Source organism: Zophobas morio, unplaced genomic scaffold (genome assembly GCF_036711695.1).
Source record: "Zophobas morio isolate AGI-343-1 ecotype UQ-CSIRO unplaced genomic scaffold, CSIRO_AGI_Zmor_V1 ptg000058l, whole genome shotgun sequence".
NCBI lineage: Eukaryota > Metazoa > Arthropoda > Insecta > Coleoptera > Tenebrionidae > Zophobas > Zophobas morio.
Genome location: NW_026972163.1, coordinates 2,354,715 through 2,366,192, shown reverse-complemented (window position 1 = coordinate 2,366,192; position 11,478 = coordinate 2,354,715). Strand labels below are relative to the sequence as shown.

The window sequence follows — 11,478 nt, the reverse complement described above, 5'->3', positions numbered from 1 at the left end:
CGGCTTTTTTTATTAAAATTAAAATAGTAGGTATATAATACAATTAAACCCGGTGTACAGAACCGCAATTAAATATTTAATTGCGATTTAATTTTTAACACAGTGTTAAAGTACCATGTGACCGACTCTACGCCAATCAGACGTCGCTAATGGCCTTGTTAAATGCGTGATCAACTTAATCTCAGTTAAAATATTGTATAAACTGGCCCTAAATTGTGTTATTCTTTATATTTGTACTGAGTTACTACAAAAAAGAAATGTTAAAATTATCCAAACAAATTTAACACATTTTTTGGAAAACAAAGGAACTTTAGTTATTCCTTTTATTAAAATAAAACAAATTTTTAAGGTAGTCAGAAATATACAAAAAAAAAAACACACTTTCTGTCGCATTTATAAACCGGTTTTAGCAAAGCCGAACAGTCGGCCGACTAGTCGGTTTTTACTGGCCGAACAATCGGCTAGTCGGTTAGTCGGCCAGACCTACAGTCGGTACATCCCTAGTGCTTACATAACTGAACATTCTTGGCGCGATATTTCGCAATGACCTGTGCATAAAACATAAGTTGCTTGCTGGGACCTTCAAAAACAGTTAAATTAAATGATCCTGATTACGAAAACACCTTAGTGCCGTGATTTTAGGATATTCTAATTTTAACAAAGAACAGGATAATAACGACGACGGAAGACCCCCAAAACGAAAAACGTGTTCCCTATGCCCTTAACAAAAAAAAAGAAACATCCAATATATTTGTATGTCATGCCAAAAATCCAGCATGTCTACTACAATGTGCACGCTACACTGAAAAAAATTAGTGTAATTTTACCCTACAAAAATTGTAATCTTACTCATTTTATACGAGTGTTTTTACATGAATGAAGTGATTTTACCTTTTCTGAGTTATTTTATACTTTAAAGTGGGATTTTACACGTATTCGAAGTATTTTTACTGTAAATGAGAGAAATTACTCTATTTATAGAAAATTTTACCATCAAAGAGTGAATATTAATGGACTTGTGTGTAATTATTATTTCCAACAAGTAAATTTTACACTGGTCAGCAAAATTAATACTTAAAATGTAAAATTCCTACATAAAATGTAAAATTACTTAACAAAAAAATACACGAAAACAAATCTTTTACATGTCACTTGCTACTATAAAAAAGTTGGTCTAAGGTTATTTAAATCGAACTTCCATCGCCCCTCGAGTACAGTAAAATCTAGTCTCTGATTTAAAAGTTCAAATAAAGAGAAACTATATGAATAAAAAAACAGGAGATTCATTCATTCATCATTCATTTTTCATAGTCGAAGGGTGATGAAAAGTATGGAAAACATAAAACTAACCGTTCGGCGAATGGACCCTAGTATATACAATATTCCCCAGCTTACGTAGTTCAAACTACAATCAAACCTGCAATGTATTCGATGAATTTATTTTATCATATCACTTTCCGAGTACTAGGGCCATTTGACGAATGGCTGCTTTCATGTTTTCCCGACATTTCATGTACCCCCAAAGAGTATGAAAAAATTGGTTTCCCGTTTTCGTTTGTCTATCGTCTGCCGTCTGTTGGCGTTTTTATTACATGTGTACATAATCTCTGAAACTGTTTTAATAAAAACGGGTATGTGTACCTTTATTTCATGGGCCTGCGATTTTGAATTTTTTTTCCGAAACCGGCCCTGCACGGTGCGAATACAGTCCTGTTTATCTTAACCTTGAATTTACCAATCACGACCTTTCCCGCTTTTCGTCTGCGACAAGCAGTGGAACAATATTCGCAATTCAGCACATGTTATGGCATAACTGCATAAGGAAGAGATGACAAGAAGTGTAATACACGTGTGGTGTTGGTGCGTAATTGGCTACATTGCTATACAATTATACAGTGTTTATTTGGGTATCTTATTAGAATTGAATTATCATTGTATGCTGTCTTTCGTAGAAAACTACGTGACAATGTCGAACTTTGAATGTTACACTTGCAATTTAAAATTGCCCACATTAAGAGACTACGACTCACATCAGTATTATCATAGGCAGATAAAGCAGACAAGATTTTTGTGCAGATACGAAAATTGTCAACAGCAATAAACTAATTACCGTAGTTTTAAAATGCATGTGTATCGGAAACATAAAAATGAATCTGTTCGGTCAAACATAAACAATAACCGATCTCAGTCACCATATAAATGTAATGTGCAGTTTTGTTATTTTGAAATAGAATCGTCATATAATAAATTATTAAATCATATGTATGATCACATACAGGGTGGAATGCAAGTAAAGTGTCCCTTTGAGAACTGCAGAAATATTGCGGTTTTTCATAGCGTCAGTGCTTTGAAACGTCATTTCTACCGTTTACATTACACAGCAATAAAATATGGCAAGAGAGACAAAAATCAAAAACTGTGTGAAGATTCGTTACGTAATAATCCTGAAAAAAAAGATGGTAACGTGACGTGTAAAACGGTTCAATTTTTTACAGACACAGCAATTGTAGAGGAGCAAGTGAATTTGTCAAAATTATTCAGCGAAGTTTACATTAAATCTCTGGCTTCGGCATATTTAACATTGCAGGCGAAATATTTTATGACCGAAACTACTTTGCAACTAATGACCGCAAATCTTGCCAACCTAAACGATTTAACTTTAAAGAATATTTCCAAAATAGTAGAAACAAAATTCAATATTGATATATCTGAAATCGTAAATAAACATAATCTTTTTAATCAAGCACACAATCCTTTGTCTGGTGTGTTGAGGTCGCCTTATGTACGTAAAAAGTTTTATCAAAAAAACTTTAATTACGTAGCTCCCTCCTGTTGACATTATTCTTGACGAAAAAGGTTCAAAAAAAATGTTCTACTGTTACGTGCCTATATTAGAAACTATTAAAGTTTTAATGTCAAACAGCAATTTTTATAAACAATTTAAAATGATTCGAAAATCAAAATCTGGTGTGTTTTCCGATTTTTCTGATGGTGAGTGCTACCGACAAAATGTATTTTTCCAAAAAAATTCCAATGCTTTGCAAATCATTCTTTATCAAGATGCATTTGAAGTCTGCAACCCTTTAGGTTCGTCTAGATTAGTGCACAAAATTGTAGGTATATATATGTGTTTTGCCAATGTCCCACCACACTATCGAAGTCAAGTTGATCAAATACAATTGGTTGCACTTTGTTTAGAGTCTGTAGTAAAGCAATATGGTTTTAAAAATATTTGCAAACCAATTATTAGCGACATCAAAATTTTAGAAACTGAAGGCATAAAAATTGGAACGGGCGAGGTTATTAAAGGTACCCTTGTTGTTTCACCAGCAGATAATTTAGGGAGCCATCAAATCGGCGGGTTTGTTGAAAACTTTAGCAGCACACATTATCCATGCCGTTACTGTTACATTTCAAAAGAGGATATCATGAAAAAAATTAAGTATTCAACTCAGTTCTGTTTTAGAAACAAAATTACCCACGAATTAGACGTTGTTCTAGCATCTAGCATCTAGCTATGAAGGAGTTCTTCATTGCGATTTCATACTTTGCTTAGAAAAGCTTATTACACAAAATTGTTTTACTTACGAAACATTTAACAATCGACTAAAAAAACTTCGTTTCTTAAATGAAAGTCGCTACGAATCTATCCCGACCATTAAAAAAGGAGACAAAAAGAAACTTACGGGTAGTGCTTCTGAAAATTTGAGATTGTTAATAATATTTCCGTTTGCTACGCATGATCTTCGTATTGAACATCCTTGTTGGACAATGCTTCTAAAATTACGTGAAATTAATTTCATTTTGACTGCTTTTAAAATTTCTGTTGCTCAATTGGCTAATTTGAGAAGATTAATATACGAATATGTGGAAATGAGAGTTAAATTATTTCCCGACGTGAATCTGAGAGCAAAGCACCACTATTTGTTGCATTATGCGTATTTGATAAAAAAATTTGGTCCCCTTCGACATCTTTGGACTTTGCGCTTTGAGAGTAAACACCGTTACTTTAAAAGTATATTAAAACATTCGACTAGTTTTAAAAACATTATTCGCCATTTATCAGAAAAACATCAATTACTGCAGGCTGTGCATACATCAAATGGTACGCTTTTCTCTGATTTGGTCAATGCTAATGATGCAAATGAATATATATCTGAAAATTATGAACAAAATATTCGTTCATGCATTTCACGTTTCTGTAATTTCCGTGGTAAATTATTTGTCACTAAAAAAATTTCGTTTAAGGGAACTCAATACAGTGAGGGAATGCATTTGTGCAGTTCTAAAATTGACGATAATGTCTACTCTATTTTCTGTATTGTTTTCATTATTATTAATGAGACATATAAAGACGTATTTTTTGTTGGCTCGACAATGGAAGTTTCTTACAATTCTGTCACAGGTTTATTGGAAACATCAACATGTACTGATGAGAAAAAAATTATCGGAAAACACATAGATGATTTAATAACACACCAACCTTTGCTCACATTCGTATCTGCAGAAAAAATGCTTTTTTCTTTCAAATCTGCCCCATTTGAAGAAGAGTGATATATTGAAACATTACTTTTTTTAATACTAATATCGGAAAATATAATCATTGTTCGTAAATATTTCTTCTATTACTAAATGTAGTACAATACGCTTTTATATAATTATACGCCCCTAAACCACATTATTAAATATTATATTGGATGTCATCTAGTAAAAAAAGTAAAGATAATAGTAGATTGTTTTATTAGAATTAAAAGTGCCATTTTTTGCGACGAGCAAATTTTGCATTTGCGAGGCGGAGCGAAGCGAAGCCGAGCGGATGCAAAATTGCGAGTCAAAAACTGACTTTTAATCCGAATGAAACATACTACTTTTTCGCCAGCCAAAAAGTAAATCTCAAAAATACAGAGAGTTCATTAATGATCGAGAACCACGTGACCAGTTAATTATTTGTAACTAATAAATCGATTGGCATTATTGATTAATGATCAATTATTTTTACTAAATTGTTATTGTTTATCTGCCATTAGTGTCATTTACGATCAGTAGTGTCCTTGTAATAATAATTCCCATTCTCGTTCTGTTTTTAGTGTTTTCTAATTGTTTACTTACATACAAATCAGTTCTTTTCAGAACTAACTACTTGAAATTAACAACTGTGTGGTACGTAATCAAATTTGGTAAAATTTTACAAAACGCAGGCACTGTTCGATTTCACACAAACTGTTTGCACAAAACTCTTCTAGAGCACCCCCTGATCACGTTCCTTACCTTCAAATGTAGTGCCACAAAAAATTGTTAAATTTTGCATTCCTTCACTCTTTAATATCAGCCGTTGCTAATATAACCTAACTTTTTACAGTCACCAACGCGCGGATGCGCGGAAGGGTAATGTCTGATTTTTAATAGACACACGGGTTCTTCGCGCCCACAGAAGGTTAGAAACGTGTTCAGGGGGTGCTGCAGAACAGTTCTGTGGAAATGGTTTGTGCGAAGGCGAATGGTGCGTTGTGTGAAGTTTCACACCAAATGTCTATATAAAATTAAGTACGTTTACTTTGACATTTTCAGGAAAACTTGTTGTTTAACAATGGTCTTCACACCCGAACAGGATGCTTTTATTCTGATGGCTCACTTTCGAAGTGGAACCCGAAACCCAGACGGAACCTGGTCTTATTCACTGCAGTCGTGTATTGACCAATTTACGGAAGCCTTTCCAGATGCCAATGTTGGGTATCAAACATTTGCAAATCATAAGGGGGTCCTTGTTCATCGTTTTGAGACTAAAAATTGTATTTGCAAAGGAAAGACAACTGGCAGAAAAACTGTTTTGACTGAAGAAGTTACAGAAGACATCCAGCATCAGTTAGAACAAAGTCCAAATAAATCTATACGAAAATTATCAGCACAGACAGGTAAAGATTGGTTGTCAGATTTTTTATTTTTTAAAGGCGTTAAATATTTTCATAAGAATTAAAGAGATTTTATGATACAGTTTAAAAGTTAAATTGTTGCAGGTCTTTCAGTCGGAAGTTGCCATAAAGCACTACATAAAGTTCTGCACATGCACCCGTATAAAGTTTCAGTCGTCCATGAATTACTTCCACCGGATTTTGAGCGAAGAATAAATTATTGCCAATGGTTTAATAATAATTTAAATGATGATGCCTTATTAGACTTAACATTTTTCACTGATGAGGCATGGTTTCATTTGAGTGGATACGTGAATAGTCAAAATTATAGAACGTGGGCTACTGAGAATCCTCATATTTTTGTAGAAACTAGTTTGCATCCAATAAAAGTTGGAGTTTGGGTAGCCATTTCAAGAAGAAGAATTATAGGACCGATTTTTTTTCACGATACGGTGAATGCTGAAAGATATCGCACTAATATTCTACAACCCTTTTTCGAACAACTGCATGATGACGAATGCCAGTATGGTTACTTTCAGCAAGACGGAGCGACGGCACATACAGCAGGAAGCACACTTCGCTTCTTGCAGGAAGTTTATGACGATCGAATTATAAGTCAAGGACTGTGGCCCCCAAGATCGCCAGATCTCACCGCGCCGGATTTTTTTTTTGTTTGGTCATTTGCAGAACAATGTTTTCAAAAATAGGTTGCATACCATTGATGAGCTGCAACAAGCAATAACCCATGAAATTGAAAATATAACTCCTTACACTCTTCAACGAGTATTTGATAACATGAAAAGAAGAGTTAATATGTGTATTGCTAACGAAGGAAACCATTTTCAACATTTATTGTAAATACCTAAATAAAAACAATTTATGAAATGCTTTATTTTTTTTATTCTTAACTCCTTTGTGACGCCAATGAATTTAGGGACATTAATCTGCACTATTGCCAATTGTGTATGTTTGGTTGCATACATTTTTGATCACGTGGTTCTCGATCATTTATGAACTCTCTGTACAAAATATTGATAACAATAATATCGAGCAGAAATGAATCAATCTGCAAAGTAGTCTGGTATCCACGTCGTCAAGGCTTTTTTTGTTTGCTTACATACCATTGTTTTGTGAAAACGTTTGCAGTGTTAATAATGAATCCTGAAGAAGAGTTACCTCCCGATGTGCTAGAAGAAGCACAAAACGTGGTACTGAACTTGTTACCAACAAAATCGCGCGAAGTGTTATGAGTGCGCGTATACCCGCTTCATCAAATGGTGCGAAGGGAAAAAGATTCAAACTTATTCTGAGAACGTCCTATTGGTATATTTTTCCGAATTGGCTACAAAAATGAAGTCATCCACACTGTGGTCGCAGTATTCCATGGTGAAAGCAACTTTAAATATAAAAAATGGCATAGAAATCGGAAAGTATTCAAAATTAAAAGCGTTTATAAAGAAACAAGGAGAAGGATACGTTCCAAAGAAATCAAGGGTTTTAACTAATGAACAAATAGAAGTTTTCTTAGACACGGCTCCGGATTTCAAATTCCTGATGATGAAAGTATGTTTATAACCTAATGAAGAGCTTATATTTATTTTACGAATTTTTTTCAGATTGTTGTAATCTTTGGCGTTAGCGGAGCTTGTCGGTGTCACGAACTATTACAAATAAAAACTGAAGATATTGAAAATATTAAAGCAGGTTTATTGGTAAAAATTCCTGATACCAAAACGAAAAAACCCAGATCATTTACGGTTATGGGGGAAAAGTATTTGAAATTTTACGAAAAGTATGTTGCGCTTCGTCCAAAAATGTTTAATGAAGGTCGGTTTTTTATTAAATATGTCGACGGAATGTGCCATCGACAAGTAGTTGGCATTCATAAAATTAGTGGTGTACCCCAAGAAGTAGCCAAATATTTAAAGCTAGAAAACTTTAAAGAATACAGCGGACATTGCCTACGTCGGACTTCTGCCACGCTTTTTGTGGATTCTGGCGGTGATATTACGTCCCTCAAGAGGCACGGTGGGTGGAAATCTGACAGTGTAGCCGAAGGTTACATAGAAGAGTCTCTTAAACACAAAAAAGATGTAGCAAAAAAAATTTTTCGTTTGGAAGAACCAGGTACAAGTAGTGAAACCACAAGTAAAATACATGAAGACGCAACGAATAGGAATGTGAGCGAAGTAAACCTAGAAGAATCAGGTACAAGTAGTGGAACTACGAATAGAATGATCACACGTGAAGACGGAATAAGTAGGAATGTGGGAGCAGTAAACCTGAATTTTGACACTGTGACCAACCAGACAGCAGGAGCGGTAGAAGTGTTAGCGCAAAATATTATTACTGACCGCATGAAAAATGATAATAGTGACGGAAAATCTTTAATCCAAATCAATCGCAGTTGTTCTTATTGTACATTCAATATTAATTTTAAAATTTAAATAATTAATAACAATGTAAGTTAATAATAAAATTGGAAAATATTAATAGCATTTCATTCTCAAAATAAAACAATTGAAAACTTTTTAAGGCTAGGATTAAAAAAAAAAATTAATGCTAGGATTAAAAAGGCAAAAATGACGTTGTTACTTTAGTAACGCAACTTTTTTTTACTCTCACAAAAACGTCAAGTTTTCCGTCCAAAATTGACGTTAAAAGTGACATCTTTTAAGACGGCTGGCGAAAAATAATATTTTTGAAAAATATTTTGGAACACATATTCACCTTGATAACATCAAGTCAACAATGAAGAGTCCACGTGTCGCTTATTCTTTGGGATGGTTAAGAAATGTAATATATTGGAAGCAGTTTTTGTATAATACAGATGTTATCAAGGTACCCAAATCTAATAACTTGTACTGATGAAATTTTTTCAATTTTTGTTTGCATCTTTTTTTTTTAGCACTTGATGTACAAAAATGAAAGTTTTCAAGGTTTGGAATGCAGCACGAACAATTAAAAAATTTGTTGCAGTGCACGAATGCGACAGTCTTCTTCAGGAACTTATTTCTAAAGGTAACCAAATATAATTAATTTATGCAATTAATTGTTTGAATAAAATACTGCAGCCAGTCGAAAATTAAATATACACGAATCAGATGAGCTTAAGCTGTATTTAGAGTCAGACGGAACTGAAGTTGATGATGATTCCATAAATTTGGAAACCATTCAAAATCAAGTGTTGTTGTTATTAAAGAAAAATGAAGTGTGGCAACCATGTAATGACACTGCTAAAATTTCCTCACCTACATCTACTACAACATTAGATTCTGAGGAACAGAAAAAATTAAGCAGCGACTCAACTCTTACTATACCGTCTACTAGCAGTGAAGGGCTAAACGTTTCTGAAAATACTTGGATTCATTTTAAGATTCCTTGGGAAAAATTAACACGATCTACTATCGATTCCCTTGAAAAAAGTCAGTGCGATAAACAAACCAGAAGAAAAGTTGTTAACGTTATTGTTGATAATATGTTAGATATAAGTAACGAAATACCAACAAAGACCTTTCAAATCATCGCTCATAAACTAGTGGCAAAATATCCTAAATCTTTCCAAGATTATGACGATGACGGGATGGTAATTGGAAATGGTTTAATTACTATCTGCAATCAGCTCAAAGAAAGGTACAAATACCTAAAAGTTACACATAAAAGAAACTCCCCAGTTGAATCAACACTCCCAGTCCCAATTAATAAAAGAAAAAAGTTGTTGTCTGCAAAAGCAGGTTGCGTGGATTGGCAGCCATCTCCATGTGGCTCAAACGAAGACAATGAAATAAAAGAAAAACTAAAAGAAATTGATTTGGAAAACTGGTCTGACGAGAGTGTGATGGAGTTATTACAAAAGAGTTACGCACAGCAACGATATTTTATTAATAAAACTCCCACTGTAATTGATATCAAAAATGAATGGCCAATTTTGCTAAAGTCAGTAGGAATTAAATTCCATTTCAAAAGATTAATGAATAAAAGTATAGATTTGTTATCTAAAAATTTATTTTTGAAATCCGAAAACATAATTAATTTTGGTATCAAGAGACATATTATTAAAAGCAGACCAACGGAAAATAATGAAATTATTAAATGTGTTCTAAGTATAATTTCCAAATATTTTGCTGAAGACGTATGTGAAATTTTCAGCGAAGAAGAGGTAGTAAGTTTTGATAAATATTAATAAAAATAGTAATAATATAATTCCAGGATTTCTCTAGTTTAGAAGACATAATATCACCAAAAATAATAACAAAGACCGAAGGTAAGAGTTTATTATATACAAATCACAACAATTCGCAATTTTGAATGCTTGATTATTATGTGAATAGTAAAAATTTTGTTATAAAGAAGTTTCTTTAATTGATGTATTTACGAACTCAAGAATAAGGTTAGTTTATTTCTTTAAAAACTCTTTTTATAGGTGATGGAACAAAGCGTTACAATATCGTCATGGAACAAGAAATTATTAATACATATTTAGAGATGGATCAAGCGTTAAACGAAGTGTTTGCCTTATATTTCATGTTTAATTTGGAATATCCAAAAAAAAGTTCGTTAACATGGGAATTCATTCAGTTCTTTTTCCTAAAAATATATCCCCAAATAGGATCCAAGAATTTAAAAAAAAATTCGCAAACAAAAATTATTGGATTTTTTCATAAACTACAAAAGGTACAGTTGTTTCTATTACATGTTCTAAAATAAACGTTATTAATTTCAGGTTAACAGTCTTATTGTCTAAGAATCGGTAACACCCGTTACCAGGAGTTATAACATTATGAGTTATTTTTTAGTTATCATATAGAACATTTTTTTATTTTTATACAACTATATGTATAATTTAATTTTTAGCAAATACATGTATTGTTACATCTCGACTGTAGCAGAGTTTTTTTTTCGATAAATTATAGGTATATAGGTAATTTTACATTGCAGGACAAGTTTCACTAAAAGTGGGTAATTTTCTCCAAAAAATTTACTCCAAGAGGGGTTAATTAACCTGGTATATTTTTTTGCAGGAATGGGATTTTCCCATCCCGTTGGTTAATTTTACTGTAAGCAAAAGTATGGAAGGGAAATTTATCTGTGAATATTACCCTATGGAGCTCAAATTTACCAGTGAATATTACCTTGCGGAGGTTTAATTTACCAGGGAATGTTACCTTGTGAAGGTTAAATTTACCGCTAAAAAATTCCAAGGTGTAAATTTACCGTGTAAATTTTCTTGCCGTTCGGGGCAATTACCCGTATGAAAGTAAATTTCTCTTTCGGGTGTAAGACATTTAAGAGGAGTAAATTTACCCTGATAATTGGAGGTAATATAGTTACCTCCAATTATCAGGGTAAATTTCCCCAAAAATTTTTTTCAGTGTGCGTCTGCAAAAATTGCTGTAATTTTTCAATATTTTATTACTTGCATTTTTGTGAAACTAGTTATTTTTGTTTATTATTGCAACTTTCCTTGTGTTTCTTATTAAACTACATTAATTAAAACCGACAACCAGTAACAAATTATTAGTTGGTTCTGTTTAAATAGTAATTTTTTTTATTCTATTGCATTTTTATG

General features: G+C 32.9%; 3 protein-coding genes and 1 long non-coding RNA gene across 4 annotated transcripts; all 4 read left to right on the top strand.

The window, feature by feature from the left end:
* The first annotated feature begins 1,723 nt into the window (after window positions 1-1,723).
* LOC135143335 (uncharacterized) lies at window positions 1,724-9,151 on the top strand. The gene is made up of 3 exons (XR_010282757.1): window positions 1,724-1,907; window positions 8,818-8,930; window positions 8,984-9,151. It is a non-coding gene; the product is annotated as an uncharacterized LOC135143335 (long non-coding RNA).
* LOC135143409 (uncharacterized) lies at window positions 1,967-6,636 on the top strand. The gene is made up of 6 exons (XM_064075275.1): window positions 1,967-1,982; window positions 2,496-2,782; window positions 5,360-5,385; window positions 5,432-5,500; window positions 5,569-5,912; window positions 6,015-6,636. The coding sequence occupies exons 1-6, from the start codon at window positions 1,967-1,969 to the stop codon at window positions 6,614-6,616; spliced, it is 1,344 nt and encodes a 447-aa protein (XP_063931345.1). The 3' UTR covers window positions 6,617-6,636.
* On the top strand, window positions 7,165-8,402 carry LOC135143333 (uncharacterized). The gene is made up of 2 exons (XM_064075194.1): window positions 7,165-7,472; window positions 7,526-8,402. The coding sequence occupies exons 1-2, from the start codon at window positions 7,260-7,262 to the stop codon at window positions 8,354-8,356; spliced, it is 1,044 nt and encodes a 347-aa protein (XP_063931264.1). The 5' UTR covers window positions 7,165-7,259; the 3' UTR covers window positions 8,357-8,402.
* A 1-nt stretch (window position 9,152) lies between the features above and the next one.
* Window positions 9,153-10,742, top strand: LOC135143334 (uncharacterized). Its single transcript, XM_064075196.1, has 4 exons — window positions 9,153-10,068; window positions 10,119-10,173; window positions 10,333-10,583; window positions 10,633-10,742. Exons 1-4 carry the CDS (start codon window positions 9,388-9,390, stop codon window positions 10,651-10,653), a joined length of 1,008 nt encoding a protein of 335 aa, XP_063931266.1. The 5' UTR covers window positions 9,153-9,387; the 3' UTR covers window positions 10,654-10,742.
* Window positions 10,743-11,478: the final 736 nt, after the last annotated feature.